Raw genomic sequence first — 26,580 nt, 5'->3', positions numbered from 1 at the left:
CCTGAGGATAGCTCCAGTTGGTTTTGCTTAAATCTAACATGTCCAAAACCATCTCCTCACAATTCTCACATGTTTTTGCTTCTCAGCTTTCCTGTTTACTTTAGTGATGTCTCCATTTTCATAGTTTACAAGGCTAGAAACTTTGTGCTCTTTGAAATTTTTTTTCTTTAGCTACAGCTTCTCTTTAAACTTTGTAATTTCTTTCCAAATGTCTCCTCTTGCCTACCTGTCTCTTCCATATGCCTGAATATGGATGCTGAAATAATCTTCTTATGCCATGTCTTCTCTTTTTATTAATTGATGTTTATAATGTCGTTTAAATAGCTCTGCCTGGCTTCCAGGATTCTATAATGGGATCCACCTTGCCAAGCCAAGATTTTATCTCATTGTTCGTCATTATTAGTGTTCTACATCTTTACACTTCCCTTGTTAATTCCCTTCCGAGTGGCTTTTCTTATGCCTGTTCTTACCCCTCCACTCCTGTCAGATTCCTCTGTGTCTGTTAAATTCCTTTACTATCATTTTTATGTGTTGCCTCCCTCTCAACGTTCAGCTAAATTCCACTTCCTCCATGAAGCTTTTTCTTTATTTGTTGGTGTCTCCTTTCCTTGATTTCTGATTACAGTGGGCACAGGACAGTCAAGTGCTTAACGGTATAGCAGTGTCTAAAATCTTAGTGTCCAACTATAGTTTAAGATCTGTAAAGATAGAAACAGTATTACAAATGTAGTGCAGTGTACAACAGCTAATAAATCCTTGCTGGGTGATCATTATTCAAGTGCCAGTTAAAGCTAGCCTAGCTGTTTAAAGAAAGAGCTCTGAATAATATGGTTGACCCTGTAACTCTGATTAAAGCCAGTAAATTCATCCAAACGATATAAATGGGAGCATGTTGAACCTTTTGTGCGGTAATGATTCACTGTATTATTTTAGAAAATAATTGTACTGTGAAAGATGAAGAGAAGGGACATTGGAGGCAAGAAATCATGAAGAAAACTATTTTACAAACATGTCTGGTTTAACTACATTAGGGTTTTAAAAAAGAGGGGACAGAGTATAAGACATTTTAAAATTCATAGGACTTGGTGACCAATTAGGTGTAAAGAAAAGCTCTGGCAAATTTTGGTTCTTTCACCAAGCCCTTCTTCATTTTTCTTTCCTTTTCACTTTTCCCTAAGAAATGATTCCTTCTCATTTTCAAGGCTAACATCTCCATAGACTCTTCTAATTTAACAAGTACAAGACCAAGTAATTAGCCTTTCCCTGTCTTTCCTATCTCATTTAGTGGTAGAATAATGAGTAAAAGTCATTATTTCTCAAACCTGGGATTCTTCCATTTTTTATGTAGGTTGGTCAAATTTCAATTTTTACGTGTTTTGAAAGAAAACATTTATAAAGGTTCCATAATTAGGAGTCAAGTTTCTATAAATTGAGTGGAGGGAATGAGGTAGAAAAACTTAGTTTACAGTAATAGTGTAATTTCTCACCTTGCTAGTTTCCTTGTCTGCAAGAGGGAAATGGCTAATCTGAGTAAAGTATTCCTAGTGTGTGAGGAATAAGATAGCCACATCATGTACTGCTGTGCTAAGCTAATTTTAGCAAACTGAGCTATTAATTATGGAAACTGACATACTCTAGGTATTCTGATGTTTCATTTACTGTATATAAAAATTTTAGTTTCAAGAATATGGATTAGAGGTTACAGAGTGGCTATATATACCCTTTCAGGTATGCACTGCCTATCAGGATATAGAAAGAATAGGATTTAATTTTCTTTCTCTTCTCTCTTTCCTTTTGTCTCTCTGTGTATCTACCTATTTTGATTAGTTAAAATGAGTTAAGAGAAATTCCCTGGTGGTCCAGTGGTTAGGTCTGTGTTATCACTGTCAGGGACCCAGGTTTGATCCCTGGTCAGGGAACTAACATTCCATAAGCTGTGTGGCACAACCAAAACAAGTTTTTTAATATAAAAATAATTAAATTTTGCTAATATATGAATTGATATAGATGCTCTTGGTTCATATGTCAGTTGAGTTATAAACAAAAAAGATATGTTCTGAGGAAAAAGTGGAGGTTATAGGTCTACAAGAGGTTGACAGTCACAATGTCACTGGTTTGTTTACATTATGTTGCCATGAATTATACTTTTATCTAAGCCATGTTCAGTAGATATGCCAGTTATATTAAATAGTAGAATCTTTACCATACTTTGTAATGAGAAGCAGTGTAACCGTAAATTTCTGTTTTACCTCAAGAGGTTGTCAAACTTAAAGATGAGTTAGAGAGTGTTTGAAATTTGCTGTTTTTGTCCTTTTCAGAAATGACATGTAACTTTCTATAGTGTACTTAGAAAATATTCTCAGAAAAATTAAACACAGTCTAACTCTAAGGTAAACATGAATGAGAAAGTAAACTGCTTTTGCTGGAAATTAATGCTGTAGAGATAAGCACATTTCTTTCCTATAAAGGTTCAAGTGGCAAAAATTTTCAGCTTTGCAGGCCACAAGCTTTCAATTGCAGCAACTGAGCTCAACCATTGTACTGTGAAAGCAGCCATAGATAATACATAAATGAATGGTGTGTTCTAATAAAACTTTATTTAAAGATAGGAGATATAGTTTACCAACCCTTGCTACAGGGAGAGCATTTTAAATATGTATTTTTAGTAACAATTCCATCATATGATTTCACCCATATAAATGAATATCTACTTACTTTAAAAACTGATAACAAAGTTTTCTGATCTGTTTGAAATCTACCCAATAAAGAATTTTAGTTGGTTTTCAGATCACCTCTTTAATGCATAAAATGGGACATCTCTTTAGCTTGTAAAAACAATTGATATATGTTGGGAAAATATATATATATATATTTACAAGCACGTTTCAACAAAAATACTTGCATAATTAATGAATGGATTTGAAAAGTTAAGATCATGGATTAGCATAGCTACCAAGAACTTTATCCATTAGGATTTGGGTATCTTTGTGTTACATTTTTTTTTTTTTTCAGATCTGAGACCACTAAATAAACTAAATAAACAGGACTTTAAATTACTTTATCACAAAATATTAAACCAAGACTTTAAATTAATGAAATGTATTTAATCACAATCCTTTTATGAGAGATATTACTAATTTTTAGTGAGAGTTAAAAGATTTGTTCCATTAATAAATAAAATTAATTATTTAAAATATTATTTTATTTACCTCTTGTCCTTATTTTGTGTTTTATAAATTATATAATCTATTAAATTATCATAATGTATATTATATAAGTAAATATTCATTATTGGAGAATACTTGTCATTTTCTTCTGAAGGTAGACCACTGATCCAAATACTGTTTTAGTGGTTTTGGATGAGTTTTAGCCTTTGTACTACAAGTTCTCTGAATCCTTGTGTAATTATAAAAACAATATTTGTATAAGCCGAACAGGGGACAGGTTGTTTAACTGTGCCCAGATAGCTGATCTCTGATATTTGTACTTCAGAATGACACCATTAATTCTGTAATAAACTTAATCATTCTTGGAAATTTAGTTCTCAAAATCACTTAAGTATTAAAACTTTATATTTTAATCCTTTGGGCAATTTACTTCTCAGTCTGTCTCTTCATAATAATAGTTCTAATATAAAAATGATGTTTCCCAATTACAAAATTATAAAAAGGTATAAAAGTCTTTTTTCTATGCTTTTTGTTTCAAAACAAAATTGTTTATACTGTCTTCAATTCAGTTCAGTTCAGTCGCTTTATACTGTCTAGACACTTTTAATACCTGCTTGTAGTATCATGATGTGTAAATTCCCTCTCCCTGCTTACTGCCATATGTCATCATACTTTTTCCCAGAAAGAATTTCAGAAGATCTCTATAGATACATAAAATGTAACAAAATATTGAAAGTAACATTATTAAATATCCCTTGATAATATGAGTTATAGTGGCTTTATAATATATTCCTGCTTACAGAATACCATTTGTACCATGATTTATTTAATCATTCTTAATCATTATATATTTAATTTGTTGTGAGTTTAATTATAATAAATGAAACTGTGCTGAACATCTTTATGTATGATCTATGTTTACATCACTGATTAATTGCCTAGAACATAAATGTCTTTATGAAATTATTAGCCAATAATATAAAACCTTATTAATATTCTTAGATTTGTGCCAAATTGCTTTATAGAAAAATTTGTGCATGTAGCTACTTGGAAAAAATTATTAGTTTCACTGTGTAGTGTGAGAAGTAAAAGTGAGTCCCTTAATTTTGGCCAAGTTACTTGATAACTCCTTTTGAATAATTTGTTTCTTCCTTGCCAAATCCATTTACTATGAGTAAATTTATATCCATATTTTGGTCCAATCCAGGAATATAGTTAGCAGTATTTATCACTTAATTATAAATTATAATTTTTTCTAGGAATTCCTAGAACATCTATTCCTTCTTCTTATTCATATTGCAGGATTTAAAACAGAACATTCATGTTTCTCTCTGCAAATATAGAAGTATTTAATTGGATTAGAATAAACTGGAAGAGTCCAGCTTTCTCTTACATCTTCCACTGGTTTCTTTTCTTCAAAAAGAATGTCTTCAGTTCAGTTGCTCAGTCGTGTCTGACTCTTTGCGACCCCATGAACCGCAGCACGCCAGGCCTCCCTGTCCGTCACCAACTCCTGGAGTCCACCCAAACCCATGTGCATTGTGTCAGTGATGCCATCCAACTATCTCATCCTCTGTCGTCCCCTTCTCCTCCTGCCCTCAATCTTTCCCAGCTTACCCAGTGTTTAATATTGTGGTGTAGAATTTACCACCTGTCAAACAGCACTGTGAGAGACTTATTTCTTCCAAAGAATGATTTTAGACTGACTAAAATATATCTACATGTTCTCTACTTCAGGATTTGCCTTGAACCAAACTGACATTCTTCATATATATAAATAAATAGCAGTTCTTAACTCATATTTCTGATTCATATCACCGGAAGTTCAGTTCAGTTCAGTTCAGTCGCTCAGTTGTTTCTGACTCTTTGCGACCACATGGACTGCAGCACGCCAGGCTTCCCTGTCCATCACCAACTCCCAGAGCTTCCTCAGACGCATGTCCATTGAGTTGGTGATACCATCCAACCATCTCATCCTCTGTCGTCCCCTTCTCCTCCCACTTTCAATCTTTCCCAGCATTAGGATCTTTTCTAGTGAGTCAGTTCTTCACATCAGGGGGCCAAAGTATTGGAGTTTCAGCTTCAGCATCAGTCTTTACAATGAATGTTCAGGAGGTGATTTCCTGTAGAATAGATTGGTTGGATCTCCTTGCAGTTCAAGGGACTTTCAAGAGTCTTTTCCAACACCATAATTCAAAAGCATCAATTCTTTGGCTCTCAGTTTTCATTATAGTCCAACTCTCACATCCATACATGACTATTGGAAAAACCATAGCTTTGACTAGATGGACCTTTGTTGGCAAAGTAATGTCTCTGCTTTTCAATATGCTGTCTAGGTTGGTCATAACTTTTTTTCCAAGGAGCAAGTGTCTTTTAATTTCATGGCTGCAGTCACCATCTGCAGTGATTTTGGAGCCCCCGCAAAATAAAGTCTGTCACTGTTTCCACTGTTTCCCCATCTGTTTGCTATGAAGTGATGGGACCAGATGCCATGATCTTAGTTTTGTGAATGTTGAGTTTTAAGCCAACTTTTTCACTCTCCACTTTCACTTTCATCAAGAGGCTCTTTCTTTAATTCTTCTTTGCTTTCTGCCATAAGTGTGGTGTCATCTGCATACCTGAGATTATTGATATTTCTACTGGGTTGTGCTTCATCCAGCCTGGCATATCATATAATATCACCATATCATATCATATCACCATGGCATATCATATCACCATTGCAAGGTTCATTGTATCTGTCTCCCTTGCTTATTTATAACATCTTTCTCTGACAGTGAAAAACCTGACTCTTATCACTGTTGTTTGTGAAATATATTTTCACCAGGTATAGAATTCTAGGCCAACTGTTATAATTTTTCAAAACTTTTAAAGATGTTGCTCCACTTTCTTCTTTCTTGCACTGTTGCCCATGAGAAATCTGCTGCCATTCTCTTCCTTGTTCCTCTGTACATACTCTGTCTTTTTTTCTCTGGCTGCTTATAAAATATTCTCATTGTCCCTAGTTTTGAGCAATTTGATACTGATGCTCTTTGGTGTAATTTTCTTCATATTTCTTGGATTAAGAATATTAAATTCTTAGATCTGTAAGTTTGTTTTTTTCATCAAATTGGGGAATTTTTACCTGTTATTTCTTCAAATAATTTGTCTCTTTTCATCTCTCCTGTGAGTACTCTAATTACATTTATGTTAAATCACTTAAATTGTCTGATGCTTTTTCAATTTTTTAGATTCTTTTTTCTCTCTTTGTTTCTTTTTCAGTTCAGTTCAGTCGCTCAGTCGTGTCCGACTCTTTGCGACCCCATGAACAACAGCACGCCAGGCCTCCCTGTCCATCACTAACTCCTGGAGTTCACCCAAACCCATGTCCATTGAGTCGGTGATGCCATCCAGCCATCTCATCCTCTATCGTCCCCTTCTCCTCCCGCCCTCAATCTTTCCCAGCATCAGGGTCTTCTCAAATGAGTCAGCTCTTTGCATCAGGTGGCCAAAGTATTGGAGTCTCAGCTTCAACATCAGTCCCTCCAATGACATAGTTTCTATTCCTGTGTCTTAAAATTCACTAATCTTTTTTGTCTGCCATGTCTCACCATGTCTTAATTTTGTTGCCTGTATTTTTCATCATCAAGTGCTGTAGTTTTAATCTCTAAAAGCTTAATTTGGATCTTTTTTATTTTTTCTTAATATTTTCCATGTATGGACCCAACTTTTTGACCATATGGAATACAGTTTTGATAACTGGAGTCCTTCCTTGTCTACTAGTTCAACATCTGTGTCATTCATGGATTGTGTTTTCCTCCTTCTTTGTATGTCTCATAATCTTTGTTTGGATGCCAGACATTATTAATTTTACCTTATTGAGTGATGATAGGTATTTTGGGATTCATATAAATATTCTTGGTCATTGTTCTGGAGTGAAGTTAAGTTACTTGGAAATATTACTGTCTTTTTGAGTTTTACTTCTATGCTTTGTTAAGCCAGTCTAGACCTGTGCCCTGTCTCGGGCTCATTATTCCCCACTCCTGAAGCAAGATCCTTCTGAACTTTCTACCCAGTGCCTCGTGAATTTTCTCAGTCCAGCTGGTGAGAACACATTCTGTTCCTGGTCTCAGGTATTTTTCCTCCCAGACATGCACTGGTTAGTACTGTTCTGAATACTCAAGGAATACATTTTCCAGATCTCTGGAATTCTCTCTCTGTGCAGCTTTCTCTTCGTCACCCACTACTCTCATCTGAAAACTCTAGCTACCTTGATTTCCATAAGTTCTTAGTTCTATCTCTTCAACATAGGAAGTCAGTTAGGTCTGCCTGGGTTCCTTCTCCCTGTGCCCCAACCTGTAAACTCTTTCAAGATAGGGCAGTTATAAGGCTTATCTTGTTTACTTTCCATCTCTCAGGGGTCACTGACTTTTGTTGCATGATGTCAGGGACTTGAAAAATTATCAGTTCATATATTTTGTCTGATTTTTTTTTAAACTGTTGGTTTCTTTAAGTTTTGGGGAAGATGGTAAATCCAATCCCTGTTATTCCATCTTTGCCAGAAGCAGAAGTTGCAAGCCATTTAGATCTCTGTTTTCTCTATGTGGAATGCCCTATTCCAGATATCTGTGAGATCAACTCCCTTACCTCCTGTTTCTGTTTAGCAGGTTTTTATTGGATGCTGGACATTGTAAGTGTTCTGTTTTTATCTCTGAATTATTTTCTTGCTTTAAAGGAGTGATGAGTTTTATTTTAGAAGTCATTTACATTATTTGTGGATCAACTGAATCCTTTTGAGGCTTGTTTTTAAGCTTTAATAGGATAGGTTTATATTAGTTTGTACTCTAGGACCACTTTAACCCTGTTACTTAAGACATGACTTGAATAAAACAGCTGTTCAACAAGGTTTCCTTAATTCTGGCTGCTTAAAAATTGTAATGTATCCCATATCTGGGTGAGCACTAGGAATTGTTCAATTTACAGCTTCTACTAGTTCTTTTCCCAACCTCACCTCATGCAGTCAAACCCCATTTGTGTACAGTTTAGTTTTCAGGCAGATTCAACATGACTCTAGGTAAATTTCTGGAGCTCTTTCTTTGTTTAACTCCCTTCTTGTCATACTCTGCCCTGAAAATTGTATTCTCTTCCCCCTTCCAAAGCACTAATCTCTGTCTCCTCAGCTCAGTGAGATTACTGTTTCTACTCCCTGTGTCACAGCCCAGAAAGGTCCTCTAGTCTGAAAGCTAAAAAGTTTATAGAAAATCTCGGGCATCACAGTTCTTCTCTACCTATTTTTGAGAACAGCTGTTTCATATTTAGTTTATCAGCAGAGGGCAAGTCTAGTACCAATTACTCCATTATGGCCAGAAGCAGATATCTTCAGAATGATATTTTTAATACACAAGTTAGGTCCTGTCACTCTGCTCTAAGCTGTTCACTGACTCATTTGAGTCAGAGAAGAAGCCAAAATACTTACCGTGGCCTTCAAGTCTCTGCATGATCTGACTCCCTTGTTACCTTTCTTTTGTCTTACCATACTATTCCTCCCCCAGCTTGCTTCAGTCTAACCATATAGAGCTTCTTGCTGTTTCTGGAACCACCAGGCATGCTCGAGCCTGGGTCCTTTGTGTTTTCTGTTTCCTTTGCTTGATCAGCACTTTCCCTCCATGGTCATGATTAAACATGAGGCTAACCTGCTCACTTCTCCCAAGCCCTTCAACTTCTCAATAATCATCCTATTTAAGGTTGCTACCAGCTCCTTACCATCACTCCTTTCCTCCCGACTCTGCTCTAGATTTTTGTCCCTTAGGTATAGTTTCTTAAACTTGAAGATTGTAACCAGTAAAACTAAATTTTCCTACCTTCATCAGTTATTATTACCCATTATTAATTAATTGTTGTTTTTCAGCTGCACAGTCATGTCCAACTCTTTGTGGCCCCATGGACTACAGCACACCAGGCTTCCATGTCCTTCAGTATCTCCCAGAGTTTGCTCAAAATCATGTCCATTGAGTCAGCGATGCCATCCAGCCATTTCATCTTCTACCACCCGCTTCTCCTCCTGCCCTCAATTTTTAAATATTACACACATGTTTAAAATTTATGTGCCTGATGTTTCTAATAGACTGTACTATAGTCAGAATGTTCACATTCTAATAATTATAATCAAAGTTTGCCTTGAGCCAATAAACATTTTTCTTTTACACTAGTTATGACTATAATGTGTTAATATTTCTCTTCTTATGGCAAAAGGCTTGTAATACAGTACAGACATCTCAGATATATTTTAATAGAGATAGTCAAACTAAGGCAAAAGTGAGAATATTTTGGCTTTCAGAATTCCAAGAAAGGCTTAAGTAACTAAACCATGAAGAGCAGGGATAGAGGCTGTAGTATGCTGGAGTTGCTTGTGTTGGTTGTCAAGAGCTAATGGTGAGTATCTCTTCCCAGGTCCACGTTCAGTGATGTCATGTTGGTAGCTTGATACTGACCATGGTGAGATTGTTTCCTCTAGAAGTCACCAATACTGCAAATCAGAGTTCCTCACCACCCCACACCACTCAGCTCCACACAGCCACTTGTTAACTCTCTATTATCACATCTCTGAATTTGAGCAGACATTGAGAATATTTGGTATCAGGGGCTCAAATGCCTTTAAGACTCTTGTTAGAAATCTGAATTCTGCTCTCTAGAGGTTGACTTCTCTTGGGGAAGATGGGCCTGCTCTATCTGGTAAAATAGTTGTCCTGTGATCTCCCAGCTTTTACACATTTTCACAGACTCTGATACCACAGAGAAACTCACTTTCTCTGTTTCAGCTTGAAAAATACCAGTGAGTCTCTGATTAGATGTCCACTTCTGAGCAGTCAGTTCAGGAAGTGGAGGTGAGGGTTTGGAAGAAGGTGAGGGGCTCGTGGGAATGGTGGGGAATGAGATCGTGTAATAACTTGCATATCCCAAAGTAGCCATGCGACTAGGAGTATAAATTTCCAGGAGAAGAGAAGGGCAGTACAGAGCAGACAGTTCTATGGTGTATACTGTATGTTAAAATGCAAAATTAAGCTAAATTAGAATGCAAAGTACTTCCAAAAACAGCATTAAATATTTAGAGTTCTTTTAAACATAGTTGAGAAATCATTATTTTCATAATACTTTAAGTAAAACATCTTCTTAATGTGGTAATTTAAGCCCTGCAATGAGTTTATTGAAGTGTGCTTTTTGTTTAGGGTTTGAACTGCAGTTCCGATTGGGCCCAACTTTACAGGGAAAGGCAGTTACTGTGTATACAAATTACCCACTTCCTGGAGAAGCATTTAATCGAGAAAAATTCCGTTCCCTGGAATGGGAAAATCCAACAGAAAGAGAAGATGATTCTGATAAATACTGTAAACTTAATCTTCAACAAGCTGGATCATTTCAGTATTACTTCCTTCAAGGGTAAGTCAGGTGTTCTGTATATGAAAAAAAGTTAATTGATTCTCTAACTTGATGTTGTCTAACTTGTAACAAGTTATCATATGAACTATGGTAGTACAATTTTTACAGGACTTTTTTGGGATGCAATAGAATATAATTCTTTAGTTTCTAGGAAGGAATTGTAAGCCTCTTTGCGTATTCAAAGTAGTATTATTTTAAGTAATGGCATAAATATTCTAGTATTTTCATTCAACCTGGTTATAGCATTTATTTAGTTATGTGCTCTATTATTATTGACAGATTTTAGTACGATATTTTTCCTTAAAGCAATATTGTTAGATATATATGCATGTGTTATGTCCTTATATAAAGACTAGAAAAGGATAAAATGTGGCTTTTCCATTGAATTTCAACTTCAATTTTTTTTGAACTGCAGCTTTTTTTTTAATTAATTTATTTTAATTGGAGGCTAATTACTTTACAGTATTGTACTGGTTTTTGCCATACATTGACATGAATCGGCCATGGGTATACGTGTGTCCCCCATCCTGATCCCCCCCTCTCACCTCCCTCCCCATCCCATCCCTCAGAGTCATCCCAGTGCACCATCCCTGAGCACCCTGTCTCATGCATCGAACCTGGACTGGTGATCTATTTCACATATGATAATATACATGTTTCAATGCTATTCTCTCAAATCATTCCACCCTCGCCTTCTCCCACAGAGTCCAAAAGTCTCTTCTTCACATCTGTGTCTCTTTTGCTGTCTCGCATATAGGGTCATTGTTACCATATTTCTAAATTCCATATATATATGTTAATATACTGTATTGGTGTTTTTCTTTCTGACTTACTTCGCTCTGTATAATAGGCTCCAGTTTCATCCACCTCATTAGAACTGATTCAAATGTATTCTTTTTAATGGCTGAGTAATACTCCATTGTGTATATGTACCACAGCTTTCTTATCCATTCATCTGCTGATGGACATCTAGGCTGCTTCCATATCCTGGCTATTGTAAACAGTGCTGGGATGAACATTGGGATACACGTGTCTCTTTCAGTTCTGGTTTCCTCAGTGTGTATGCCCAGCAGTGGGATTGCTGGGTCACAAGGCAGTTCTATTTCCAGTTTTTTAAGGAATCTCTACACTGTTCTCCATAGTGGCTGTACTAGTTTCACTGCAACTTTTTAAAAAGATTTTATGGGCTTCAAAATATGTTTTAAAATGGGGTAATTTACTTTCCAGTCAGACGATTAGATGAGACTTTTTTTCCTGTCGCTAATTGAAAAGTTTTTGTTTTTTTCCTCAGAAATGAGAAAAGTGGTGGAGGTTACATAGTCGTGGACCCTATTTTACGTGTTGGTGCTGATAATCACGTGTTACCCTTGGACTGTGTTACGCTCCAGACATTTTTAGCCAAGTGTATGGGACCTTTTGATGAATGGGAAAGCAGACTTATGGTTGCAAAAGAATCAGGTAATGTCAGCTTTTTTCTTCTCTTCTTTAAAATGAATGTAATTATTATCTGTGATACACATTACAAAGTCTTTATCCTTTTAATTTCACATCTTAATATATCTAGTAATATAAATAGGTAGAACTCTATGTTCAGTTCAGTTCAGTTCAGCCACTCAGTCATGTCCAACTCTTTGCGACCCCATGAACCACAGCACGCCAGGCCTGCCTGTCCATCACCAGCTCCCGGAGTCTACCCAAACTTATGTCCATTGAGTCGGTGATGCCATCCAACCATCTCATCCTTTGTCATCCTCTTCTTATCCTGCCTTCAATCTTTCCCAACATCAGGGTCTTTTCAAATGAGTCAGCTCTTTGCATCAGGTGGCCAAAATATTGGAATTTCAGCTTCAACATCAGTCCTTCCAGTGAACACCCAGGACTGATTTCCTTTAGGATGGACTGGTTGGATCTCCTTGCAGTCCAAGGGATTCTCAGAGTCTTCTCCAACACCATAGTTCAAAAGCATCAATTCTTCTGTGCTCACCTTTCTTTATAGTCCAACTCTCACGACCATACATGACTACTGGAAAAACCATAGCCTTGAACTTGTTGATATTTGACTATTCAAATATGCAGATGACACCACGCTTATGGCAGAAGGTCAAGAGGAATTAAAAAGCCTCTTGATGAAAGTGAAAGTGGAGAGTGAAAAAGTTGGCTTAAAGCTCAACATTCAGAAAACGAAGATCATGGCATCTGGTCCCATCACTTCATGGGAAATAGATGGGGAAACCGTGGAAACAGTGGCAGACTTTATTTTGGGGGGCTCCAAAATCACTGCAGATGGTGACTGCAGCCATGGAATTAAAAGACACTTACTCCTTGGAAGAAAAGTTATGACCAACCTAGATAGCATATTCAAAAGCAGAGACATTACTTTGCCAACAAAGGTCTGTCTAGTCAAGGCTATGGTTTTTCCAGTGGTCATGTATGGATTTGAGAGTTGGGCTGTGAAGAAAGCTGAGTGCTGAAGAATTGATGCTTTTGAATTGTGGTGATAGAGAAGACTGTTGAGAGTCCCTTGGACTGCAAGGAAATCCAACCAGTCCATTCTGAAGGAGAACAGCTCTGGGATTTCTTTGGAAGGAATGATGCTAAAGCTGAAACTCCAGGACTTTGGCCACCTCATGCGAAGAGTTGACTCATTGGAAAAGACTCTGATGCTGGGAGGGATTGGGGGCAGGAGGAGAAGGGTCGACAGAGGATGAGATGGCTGGATGGCATCACTGACTCGATGGACGTGAGTCTCAGTGAACTCCAGGAGTTGGTGATGGACAGGGAGGCCTGGCATGCTGCAATCCATGGGGTTGCAAAGAGTCAGACACGACTGAGTGACTGAACTGACTGACTGAACTGAACCTACAAAAAATGGCAAATTATATGGTTCAACTTAATAATTAAGGAACTCTATGATAAAATGAGGATATTATTGTCTCTTAAGACTTTACTTTGACATATAAAATTAGTAAGCTACTAAAATATTGGAAATATATTATCATTATATATAATTTTAATTTAACAAGCATTTAATGTGAAAGTCATGTGCTGCCATACATACCAAAGTAAAATATAACTTAAATTGTATTTTACTAAGTAAGGCATAGTGTTAATTTTCTACTTTCAACTTAAGTGTAGAGTGAAAAAAGAAATGAGAGGTTCCCTGACTTAACTAAAAGAATACAAGTACTATGGAACATTAAAACTAGGAGAAAGATGTACTGATGTACTTGCATAGGATATATTTTCTACATATAAATATATCCATTCCAGAAATATAAATTGAACCCCTAATAGTAAGTGGGCACTCTCTTTGATTTTTTTTCAAATACACCATCTCATTATCCTTATCTTGTATGTGAGGAAACTGATAATCCTGAAAGATTTAAGTAGACTTGCTTAAATCACTTCTGGTACAGCTAGGATTTGAACTCGTCTTTAACCACTTCTCTTGTGGCATGCTTGTCTTGCCATTTAGAATTACTTATGGAAATTTAAGGGCTTCCCAGGTGGCTCAGTGGGTAAAGAATCTGCCTGCAATGCAGAAGACACAGGTTCAATCCCTGGGTTGGGAAGATCCCCTAGAGGAGGACATAGCAACCCACTCTAGTATTCTTGCCTGGAGAATCCCATGGACAGAGGAGCCTGGTGGGCTACAGTCCATGTGGTCACAAAGAGTCGGACACAACTGAAGCGCCTGAGCACACGTGCAGGCATGGAAGTTTAACCTTACAATGTATATACTTCGTTTTAGGTATGTCTTTTCTCATAGTGGCCTTTGTTTATCTTCTTGTGTTGCAGGGTACAACATGATTCATTTTACTCCACTGCAGACTCTTGGACTATCCAGGTCATGCTATTCCCTTGCTGATCAGTTAGAATTAAATCCTGACTTTTCAAGACCTAATAAAAAGTACACCTGGACTGATGTTGGACAGCTGGTGCAAAAATTGAAAAAGGAATGGAATATGCTTTGTATAACTGATGTTGTCTACAATCACACTGGTATGAACTTCATTAACTACTTCTATTACTTTTAATGAGAATATTATATGTTAATTATTTCATTCCTTGCTTTTTTATATAACAAATTTTGAAAACACAAGTAATGATTAGGTGTCCTTCAATTTAAAAAATGCCTTTAGATAGTACCACTTTTTTTTCAAAGAAAGCAGTATTAATTGAAGATATAATTAAAACATAAGTATTTTACATGTAATGATTATAAAAACAGGAGTATGATCATAGGAAAAAAGCGACATATTTCAACTTACAGCATTAATACTTTCCAGAACAACAAATGAGTACTGTATAATAGCTCTCATACCCTAGCATGTATTTGGAAAAAACTGAGTGATGTTATTTGAAGAGAAAATTAATGGTAAATTCTTAAATCTTTATTATATCTTTTCCATGTTAACAGGTATTACTAAAGTTAACCTGTTTTGGGTCCCAAGATTTCTTTCCAATATCCAGTTCCTTAAAATACATTCTAAGTTTCCAGATGCTGATCCTCAGGAACATCAGCTGTCATTGCAGCTGGGCCTGGAGGAGCCCCTAGTCCTGATCAGAGTGCGGCTTGCAAATACTCTCTTCTATTTGCTGTGGTGTAGAGAAGTCAGAAAACCACTGATTTACATATGTAAACAATAGGGATTCCAGGTGGTTCAAAACATTTAACAACAACAACAAAAATCTCTGCCGTGTCATAAAATCATTTCCCAAATAACCATAGCAACTATGAAGATATTTAAAAACTCAAAGATTCAGTTCATCAATATAAATAATAATCTCTAAGTATAATAATAAAAATTCAAAGTTAGGCGAAGTAGGTGTATTCTAAAGTGTGTTGTTTCTGCCTGCACCTGAAATCTAAGCATCAGGGTTCACAGGGAAGACTTCCTAATATCCAAGAATTCGATAGTCTTCACTTGAAAATTTGATATTATTGATAACCACTTTGACATCTTTTACTATTATTCACATCAAATTTATCAAACCATACAATGGAATTGTACAAATTATGATATGACTTAGGCATCTGTAACAGAGAGACAGAAAAATATAGTGACGTAAGACCGAAATTATACTTATTTCTCTAAAAAATTAAGTAGGCATTCTAAGATTCGTGTGGTAGCCCACCCGTGATAGGGAACTGAGTTCTTTCTCTCATGATGCTCTACTGTCCAGCACTTTTGCTTCCATCTTTTCATCAAACATAGCCACTCCAGTTCCTGGTACCACCTTCTACCCGGTAGAAACGAAGAAAGGGAAGTAATGTCTTTTAAGGGCCTGATGTTGTGTATATATCACTTCCGCTCGCATTGCATCAGATGGGATTTTGTCTCTTGTCACACCTAACTGTAAAGGAGCTTGCAGTATATAGTCTTTTGCTTGTCAGCTATGTCTATCACTGAACCTTGAGAATTCTGTTACTAAAGGGACAAAGGGAGTATAAAATTTGGGGTACTGTCACAGACTCTGTCAGAGACTATTTCTAAAGCATTTGAGAGATTCTGTGTAATATAAAAGAAGTGAACATTACTTCCACCTTACTTGGAAAGTGTTGCATATCATAATGTCTTTTCCACAAAACAGGTTTTCATTAAAAAGTTACTTTCCAGGGGAAGTCGATTTCCAGGATGGCAGTATGAGTGCTTCACAGACCCTCTACCCTGCAAAACAGCTATAACTGGTGCAAATTATTTTTAAAAAACTAGTCTCTGAACATTGTCCTAAGGGTATTCAGCATATAGAGAGACATTTATTCAAGAAAATCTATTAAATCTCAAAAAGAGTAGTCAGCCTATGACATTTGAACCACAACTCCCTCTGTCCACTGCCTCAGATCAGAGTGATGATATGTCTATTCCTAGCAGATGCTGCCAAGGACCCCAGGCTCCCTTTCTCCCTGTGCTTGAAAAGGGCAGGTGCCCAGCATTTCTCATTTTCCACTTTCAGCACTATATTACAGAAACTATTCTAGGCAAGAGCGGATGAACAATCTGGGACTCCCTTCCTCCACCCAGCCCCCATTTATGGAGAGAAAGTTCTACCCCATGCATAGCAGATAAAGAATACTGAGCCCTTGCCCAGCTTGCTTGTGGGGTTGGGGTTCCACACCTGGAGAGCTAAGCCAAGAAAACCGGAGGCTACTGTCTCTGCTACCAATGGTGGAACAGTGACACAGGTGTTCTGCCCAGGGGAAGAGATGTGCAGTAGAAACAGAGCCAGAATGGAATAACTTTATTTGGCACATAGCAGGGGAAGCTCATGCCCGTGAGCACTGTTGAAAACAGTGGTAAACAATCAGGAGGATACTGGTATGTTCATGAGAGTAACAACCTATGCCATAGGCCAGCTAGTAGTCCAACAGAGAAAACCAGGGAAAGAGACAGTAAAGCAGAGCTTCCTACGGTCAAAACAGACTTCAGAGACAAGCTTCCAAGACTACCCCTGCCAAAGGACCCAGATTTAACTGGGTCATATTGTGGTGCAATTTATGCTCTGGAATATTATAAAAAGTCATAGCACAGTCAGCCTCAGTAACAGCTCAGGAGAGTAATAGCTGAGTGTAATAGCTGATACCAATAGAAGCAGACAGCTTAATTCAATTCAGTTCAGTTCGGTCACTCAGTTATGTCTGACTCTTTGTGACCCCATGGACTGTAGCACTCCAGGCCTCCCTGTCCATTGCCAACTCCCGGAGTTTACTCAAACTCGTGTCCATTGAGTCAGTGAAGCCATCCGACCATCTCATCCTCTGTCATCCCCTTCTCCTCCTGCCTTCAATCTTTCCCAGCATCAGGGTCTTTTCAAAAAAGTCAGTTCTTCGCATCAGATGGGCAAAGTATTGGAGTTTCAGCTTCAGCATCAGTCCTTCCAATGAATATTCAAGACTGATTTCCTTTAGGATGGACTAGTTGGATCTCCTTGCAGTTCAAGGGACTCTCAAGAGTCTTTTCTAACACCACAGTTCAGAAGCATCAATTCTTCAGCACTCAACTTTCTTTATAGTCCAACTCTCATATCCATACATGACCACAAAAAACCAGAGCTTTGACTAGATGGACCTTTGTTGGCAAAGTAATATCTCTGCATTTTAATATGCTGTCTAGGTTGGTCATAACTTTTCTTCCAAAGAGCAAGTGTCTTTTAATGTCATGGGTGCAGTCACCATCTGCAGTGATTTTGGAGCCCAAAAAAATAAAGTCTGACACTGTTTCCACTGTTTCCTCATCTATTTACCATGAAGTGATGGGACCAGATGCCATGATCTTCGTTTTCTGAATGTTGAGTTTTAAGCCAACTTTTTCACTCTCCTCTTTCACTTTCATCAAGAGGCCCTTTTCTTCTTCTTCACTTTCTGCCATAAGAGTGGTGTCATCTGCATATCTGAGGTTATTGATATTTCTCCCAGCAATCTTGATTCCAGCTTTTGCTTCATCCAGCCCAGCATTTCTCATGATGTACTCTGCATATAAGTTAAATAAGCAGGGTGACAATATATAGCCTGGACATGTTAATAGACAGCTTAATAGACTACCTCAGAGGCTACACACTGTGGGGGAAGTAGACTTCCCTAAAATATTCCAGACAAACAACTAAAAAGACCTGGAGGGGATGGGATCAGTATCCAGATTTTCTGCAGTCATATTATCTAATTACCAATACCCAGCAAATAATTGAGACATGTAAAGAAACAGCAAAGTGCAACCCTTACACAAGAAAAAATCAGGCAATAGAAATCACCTTTGAGAAGTCCCAGATGTCCTGCTTGAAACAGACTTGAAAGCAAGTATTATAAATGTATTTAGAGAACTAAAGGAAACCAACTTAAAGCTATAAAGGAGGATTTTATGATGATATCCCATAAAGAGAGAATATCATAAATAGATAAAAAAAAAATTTTTAAGAGCCAAATGAGAATTCTGAAATTGAAAAGTAAATAACCAAACTGAAATACTCAGTTACAGCTGTTCAGCAGTATACTTGAGTTGACAGGAGAAAGGATTAGTGAATAGTGACTATGCAATGTAAAGAACAGAAAGAAAAAAAGATAAAAATGAACAGAGCTTCAGTGGAATGTGGGACATGGAAATACCAGAAGGAGAGGAAAGAATGGAAAAAATACTTGAAGAACTAATGACTGAAAACCTCTTAACCTTCAGCATCAGTTTACACATTCTAAGACTCAGGGATCTCCAAGAACCATAAACAAAAGAGAACCACACTCAGACACATCATAGTAAACATTTTGAAAGCCAAAGACTTAGGGACTCTTGAAAGTAATATCTTGAAGGAAGGTATTGTCAGAGTCAAAAAAAAAATTCAAATATATGCTGTCTACATGCGACATACTTTAAATCCAAAGATACAAATAGTTTGACCATAAAAGGATGAAAAAAGATAAACCTGAACTGTTAGCTTGGAAGTCCCTCTCTGACCACTGCTAAGATGGCTTAGCCCTGTGCATGCACAAGGTCTTCCAGACTGCCAGAGGTGAAGTGACTTGTTTTTAATGCCGGCTTCCTAGAACTCACCTCGGGTCAGGGTGTACTTCTTTGTTCACTCAGTGTTTGGTTAGAGGTTGTATTTAAGTCCCTTCGGCAGTGACTTTCTGTCCTGTGTTGATGGGTGTGTATGTGGTTTGAGACACATTGTGGTTTGACATTAGGCTTTTAAGTCTAATGTCCTTCTAGGATGCCCCTGAGTGGGTGCAGCCTAGCACACGCGTCCAGCCTTCCCAAACCCCATAGTTGCCAGTGGTCCCAGTAGGGTTCTTCTCAGCAATCTCTTTCCCTGGTTCTCTCTATGAAATTCCTGGTCGTTCTAATGTTTTTCTTGTATCATGGAGCTATTAGCATTCTCTTAACTGCGCCTCATCAAGGTCTCTATTATTTTCAACAGCATTAGGCACAGAGTTCTCCACTCACCCTGCCTAATAAATTCAGTCCTTTCAGGCAAAGCTCTTCAACCTTATAGCCTGTCATGCCTCTTGAGCAGAACACCTGTGCCACTGCCCACTTGTCCTGGGGCAGCCATTCTGACTGTGTTCAGGCAGGAGGTGTCAGTCTCTGATCTTCTTGGTTGTCCCTCCCATGTGGAACCTCCTCCCTATGAGCAAGCTCCAGGTCTCGGGGGCAAGTAGAGCCCCAGTATTCTGGGCCCCCCACAGCTCGAGTAGGACAGTTACCCTACACGTTGGAATTTGGTGAAGGAAAAGAGTCAAGGTTTTCTCTGCCTGCAACCTGGAATAGAGCTTTTACAGCTTGGAGCTAGAGGGAGTGAGAAACAGGCAGCCTTTGCCTCCCAGAATGAAACTCACCCTAGACAAGGAGTTGGGAGGAGAGGGCATTGCCATATTGGCCACATCTGCCTGGAGTAGAGCAACTGGGGTAGAGCTTCCACAACACACAGATTGAGTGAATGGTTGAGTGAATACGGGAGCAGACTGTGGTGGGAAGAAGAATGAGAGTGTGGGGAGAGAGTAGAAGCAGTAGATGTAGGTTGTTTGGTCTTGATACTAATAGATGCTGCAGAACTTAGGAAAATAACTGTATTTAGATATGATGTGTGTTTGTATTCGTAGCTTTGGGGAGATACAGCACATTTCAAGATCCAGAAGAAAGAATCTCACCTCCCTCCCCCCTCAGACAACAAAATAAGACATGATATGCAGGGGGAAAAATATAAATGACATTTTACATCCAAAAGATGGTTAAGAGGCATAATCTAGAGTTAGATGGGGCCAAAGAAAGGTCTCTCACTTAGAAGACCAGAAGTAAGAAGGAGGAGCTTCAAGACAGAGTACATTTCAGGGGCTCTTTTCCTGCCCTACAACTGAACAGCCAGACACTGAGAAGCCTAAACCAGAGTTGAAGATGCAGGTAACTTTCTGCCATAAAGGGAACGAGGTCCTTTGGGTTTAGAAGGAGCATTCCAAAACATTGTTCTCCTAAGGACCATCAAGACAGGCAGAGGACAAGACCCTTCTTAACTCCCACCATAATAGTAAATATGTTATATGATGATATAATGAATCAGTGTTGATCCTATTTACTGTCAGTTAAAAACTCCTACAACAGAAAAGAAAAATGTATGGTAAAATAGATGGTAGGAATCCACAACCAAAAAGTTGTTTTCATACCACTACAGTATCATTATAAAATATTGATATCTAACATATAAGAAAATGAGTGATAGATGTTGATATTGTATTTCAGCTTTAATCTTAACCTCAGTCTAATTACATGATAATCCTTTATGTTTCCTTTTTCTTTAAGCTGCTAATAGTAGATGGCTCCAGGAACATCCAGAAAGTGCATATAACCTTGTGAATTCCCCACACTTAAAACCTGCCTGGGTCTTAGACAGAGCACTTTGGCACTTATCCTGTGATGTTGCAGAAGGGAAATACAAAGACAGAGGAGTACCTGCTTTGATCGAAAATGACCATCAAATGAATGTCAGTATGTATAGAGGAATACCACACTTTTAGTACACAATTTCTAAAATATAAATTAAATGTCTTTTTGAAGATCATTTAGAACCTGTCTTTTAAGGTGCTAAATAATACTTAGTAAAATGATTTTAAATATGTGTTCTAACTTAATATTTTTCAGTGCATTCGAAAAGTAATTTGGGAGGATATTTTTCCAAAGACTCAACTCTGGGAATTTTTCCAAGTAGATGTTCACAAAGCAGTCGAGCAATTTAGAGGACTTCTTACACAAGGTAAAGGTTATACACTAGAATGTTACCATCAATTTTAAGAAATTTAGTATTACTCTTCTCTTAGTTAACACAGTATTAAATCTGTTATTATTATATGATATTTGTGTTGTTTCTGATGCTCTAACACTATGATTCTGGAGGCTATCTGTGAGTTAGCAGAAATCTTTAAAGGCCATGTCATTCAGTTCAGTTCAGTCGCTCAGTTGTGTCCGACTCTTTGCGACCCCATGGACTGCAGCACCCCAGGCCTTCCTGTCCATCACAATCCCCGGAGCCTACTCAAATTCATGTCCATCTAGTCAGTGATGCCATCCAACCATCTCGTCCTCTGTCGTCCCCTTCTCCTCCCACCTTCAGTCTTTCCCAGCATCGGGGTCTTTTCCAATGAGTCAGTTCTTCACATCAAGTGGCCAAAGTATTGGAGTATCAGCTTCAGCATCAGTCCTTCCAATGAATATTCAGGACTGATTTCCTTTAGGATGGACTGGTTGGATCTCCTTGCAGTCCAAGGGACTCTCAAGAGTCTTCTCCAACACCACAGTTCAAAAGCATCAGTTCTTTCATAATACACAATTATTTCCCTTGGGGACTGCTTCTTATATTGATTCCTTAGCACAATGCTCAGAATACCATACAGCTCAATATTACATTTGTTAAATGAATGTTTAACATGGCAGGTAAATAGAACAGATTATTTCAGCTGCCAAAAACTCAAAACAGGCTTCAAAACTGAGAGATGTGATTGTTTTCTGTTGGCTAATGTAGGAATCTTAACTGAGGTAGTTGATGGTACCTCAGTTAACTTAGCTAAGTTGTAGTTGATGGTACCTACCATTAACACTGGGCTTCCCAGGTGGCATTATTCGTAAAGATACCACCTGCCAATGCAGGAGATATAAGAGACATGGGTACCATCCCTGGGTCAGGAAGATCTCCCGGAGCAGGGCATGGCAACCCACTCCAATATTGTTACCAGGAGAATCCCATGGACAGAGGAGCTTGGCGGGCTGCAGTCCACAGGGTCGCAAAAGGTCAGACACGACTGAAACAATTTAGCATTCACATATGCACTATTGCTGCTGCTGCTGCTAAGTCGCTTCAGTCGTGTCCGACTCTGTGCGACCCCATAGACGGCAGCCCACCAGGCTCCCCCGTCCCTGGGATTCTCCAGGCAAGAACACTGAAGTGGGTTGCCATTTTCTTCTCCAATGCATGAAAGTGACAAGTGAAAGTGAAGTCGCTCAGTCCTGTCTGACTCTTCGCGACCCCATGGACTGCAGCCCACCAGGCTCCTCCGTCCATGGGATTTTCCAGGCAAGAGTACTGGAGTGGGGTGCCATTGCCTTCTCCGTATGCACCATTAAGACCACCTAATTACTAGTGAGACTGACTCAGATACTAGCCAGTAGCAAAGGTAAAGAAACAAATCTCCAATTAAGGACATAATTAACCTTGAGAAGTTAATCTCTGTGTCCCTAATAAAGTAGGATAGGAAAAACCATGCCAAAAGAGAAATTAGGATTTTTTAGGAAGCTAATTAGAGAAATAATAAAGAATATATCTACAATTGGTATAGGACAACCTAAGAGCAAGAATCTTTGAAGGCTCTTAAAATATCCAGAAAGTTGAGCTTGAGTAAGGCCCAGAAATACTGCCTTCAAAGTCAAAGTCATTATGATTTGAGGCCCTGGAAGCTTCGGGTCAGGTTCACTCTTCCAGCTTTCACATTTGTGTAACATCTTAATACATGTATTTTTTTATATTATCTTTCCTTCATGTTTTATCTTACTGAAGTGCCTCCATTTTCCCTTTCCTCTGATGTTTATAAACTGTATTATTTATTTACAATTATGTATGCGCACAGTAAAGAAAAAAAGCCAAATAATACAAATATATAATAAATGGAATGTGTAACTTCCTCTCCTCCAAAATCTACTTACTAGAAGGAACTATTATTTAATAGTCTCTTGTGTTTCTTTTCAGACTCTTTTTTGAAAGAAATTCCAGTTTTATATAGTTAGGTACATATAAATTACATTCATAAGTTTTATATCTATTTTATACACATAAATAAGACTGCAGTATACAGACTGTTTAACACGTTGTTCTTTTAGTTGACAACATGATCTTATTACAGCTAATTATTTCTTTTTAACTTCTAGATAGCAATATACTGTGTTAAAGTACTTGAATTCCTTTTAACCATTTTGATAGGTTATTTGTAGTTCATTTCTCATTCATTCATTTAATACATTTTTATTGAATCACCTATTATGTGCGAGGCACTGATCCAGGTAGGGGGATTCAGAGGTGAATGTAGCAAACCCTGGATCTAGAGGAATTTATATTCTTACAAGTGATACTATAGAAAATAAATCCTTGTGCATGTTAACTTTACTGGCTTTCTGACTAAATCAGTAGGACAAATTATTAGGCAGAATTCATGGGTCAAAGAGTATACAAATTTAATGATAAATTTGTAATAGATGTTGTCAAATTGCTTTTCAATACAAATTGTACCAGTTTATGTTATCACTAACTGTAACATCACCAACATTAGCTACCATTTAATCTTTGTCAATAGGCAAAATATTCATTATTTTTATTTATATTTCTTTGGTTATGAATGAAACATCTTTTCATGTTTTAATTAGCCATTTATAATTCTTCCAATAATTGCATATTAATGTTCTTCCCATATTTTTCTGTTGGGTTGCTCATCTTTTTCATATTGACTTATTATTACTGGTGGTTCCTTACTATAGTGGCCTCAGCTATATCCTCCTATTATGCTGTTGATCTTTTAATCCTTGTTGATGGTGGTTTTCTCTCCTCACTGTAACCAAATTTATTGATCTTTTCTTTTATGGCTTCTAATTTCACATTGTGCATAGACCTTCAAACAACATTCTGATAATCTTATTTACAGTTTACTTTTAAATATTTAATAGACCTGGAATTTATATAAAGAAGACATTAACTTTATTTAATTTTAAAAAGTGATACTGGGTTGATATTCCATCCTTTGAAACTGGTTTGGGATACCACCATAATACTTCATAATGTATAATCATATACTGAATATTCATGGCCCTGTTATCTGTGCTATTCCACTGATCTGTCTTATACTCTAGCAATACGAAAGACTTTTATAATATACACGGATTGTGTAGTTTTACCTCTTTTTTAAACACTTCTTGGCATTTTTCGTGTATGTTACTCTTCCAAATTAACCTCAGAAACTACATCTTTAAATCTATTTATTCTTTATCTTACTTTGTGCTTTTATAAGCCATTTCATTTAGAATAAGCCAGATATTAATTAATTAAAGTAAAATCAAACCCAGTGGAGGCAATCCTCCACTGACTTACTAGAAACAAGTTCAGAATAAGAATGAAAACTCTCCCTACAAAGCATTTATTTACTTTTTTCATTTTTTATTATTATGTAAGAGAAGAATGCTAGTTGGTGAAACGGAAAAAATATAAAAACAAACTTGTCTGCTTCTTTCAGAGAAAGTCAAGTTGTTAATAAGACTTACTTTTTAAAATAGAAAGCAATCTTTGAGGAAAAAGAACTCCTAAAGTTAGTGTCTTTGGTAGCACCTGGGAAGAAAATGTATACCATCAACATCCTTAAGTAAATGTGTACCATCAACCCTAGACCATTCAGGTATGACCTAAATCAAATCCCTTATGATTACACAGTGGAAGTGACAAATAGATTTAAGGGATTAGATCTGATAGAGTACCTGAAGAACTATGGATGGAGGTTCGTGACATTGGACAGGAGGCAGGGATAAAGACCATCCCCAAGAAAAAGAAACACAAAATGGCAAAATGGTTGCCTGAGGAGGCTTTACATATAGCTGAGAAAAGAAGAGAAGCAAAAAGCAAAGGAGAAAAGGAAAGATATACCAATTTGAATGCAGACTTCCAAAGAATAGCAAGAAGAGATAAGAAAGCCTTCCTCAGCAATCAATGCAAAGAAATAGAGGAAAACAATAGAATGGAAAAGACTAGAGATCTCTTGAAGAAAATCAGAGATACCAAAGGAAGATTTCATGCAAATATGGGCACAATAAAGGACAGAATGGTAAGGACCTAACAGAAGCAGAAAATATTAAGAGGTGGCAAGAATACACAGAATAACTATACAAAAATGACCCAGATAACCACAATGGTGTGATCACTCACCTAGAGCCAGACATCCTGGAATGTGAAGTCAAGTGGGCCTCAGGAAGCATCACTACAAACAAAGATAGTGGAGGTGATGAAATTCCATTTGAGCTCTTTCAAACCCTAAATGATGCTGTGAAAGTGCTGCACCCAATATGCCAGCACATTTGGAAAACTCAACAGCAGCCACAAGACTGGAAAAGGTCAGTTTTCATTCCAATCCCAAAGAAAGGCAATGCCAAAGAATGCTCAAACTACCACACAATTGCACTCATCTCACACACTAGTAAAGTAATGCTCAAAATTCTCCAAGCCAGGCTTCAACAGTATGTGAACCATGAATTTCCAGATGTTCAAGCTGGATTTAGAAAAAGCAGAGGAATCAGAGATCAAATTGCCAACATCCGTTGGATCATGGAAAAAGCAAGAGAGTTCCAGAAAAACACCTATTTCTGCTTTATTGACTATGCCAAAGCCTTTGACTGTGTGGATCACAACAAACTTGTGAAAAATTCTTAAAGCGATGGGAATACCAGACCACCTGACCTGCCTCTAGAGAAACCTGTATGCAGGTCAGGAAGCAACAGTTAGAACTGGACATGGAACAACAGACTGGTTCCAAATAGGAAAAGGAGTACATCAAGGCTGTATATAATCACCCTGCTTATTTAACTTCTATGCAGTGTACGTCATGAGAAACGCTGGGCTGGAAGAAGCATAAGCTGGAATCAAGATCAATGGGAGAAATATCAGTAACCTCAGATATGCAGATGACACCACCCTTATGGCAGAAAGCAAAGAAGACCTAAAGAGCCTCTTGATGAACGTGAAAGAGGAGAGTGAAAAAGCTGGCTTAAAGCTCAACATTCAGAAAACAAAGATCATGGCATCTGGTCCCATCACTTCATGGGAAATAGATGGGGAAACAATGGAAACAGTGTCAGACTTTATTTTGGGGGGCTCCAAAATCACTACAGATGGTGATCGCAGCCATGAAATTAAAAGATGCTTGCTCCTTGGAAGAAAAGTTATGACCAACCTAGACAGCATATTAAAAAGCAGAGACATTCCTTTGCCAACAAAG

General features: G+C 37.6%; 1 protein-coding gene across 4 annotated transcripts in view; it reads left to right on the top strand.

Moving 5' to 3' along the window:
- The window catches only part of AGL (amylo-alpha-1, 6-glucosidase, 4-alpha-glucanotransferase), a 102,496-nt gene that overhangs the window by 22,078 nt on the left and 53,838 nt on the right, over positions 1–26,580 (top strand). For all 4 annotated transcript variants that reach the window (XM_055584999.1, XM_055585000.1, XM_055584997.1 and 1 more), the window contains exons 3-7: positions 10,373–10,583; positions 11,875–12,041; positions 14,382–14,585; positions 20,867–21,048; positions 21,206–21,317. In XM_055584999.1, the coding sequence (XP_055440974.1) occupies positions 10,373–10,583; positions 11,875–12,041; positions 14,382–14,585; positions 20,867–21,048; positions 21,206–21,317 (876 nt within the window). The remainder of the gene's footprint in view (positions 1–10,372; positions 10,584–11,874; positions 12,042–14,381; positions 14,586–20,866; positions 21,049–21,205; positions 21,318–26,580) is intronic.

The sequence above is a fragment of the Bubalus kerabau genome, chromosome 6, assembly GCF_029407905.1.
Source record: "Bubalus kerabau isolate K-KA32 ecotype Philippines breed swamp buffalo chromosome 6, PCC_UOA_SB_1v2, whole genome shotgun sequence".
NCBI classification, from domain to species: Eukaryota; Metazoa; Chordata; class Mammalia; order Artiodactyla; family Bovidae; genus Bubalus; species Bubalus kerabau.
This window is presented reverse-complemented; position numbering and strand designations above follow the sequence as displayed.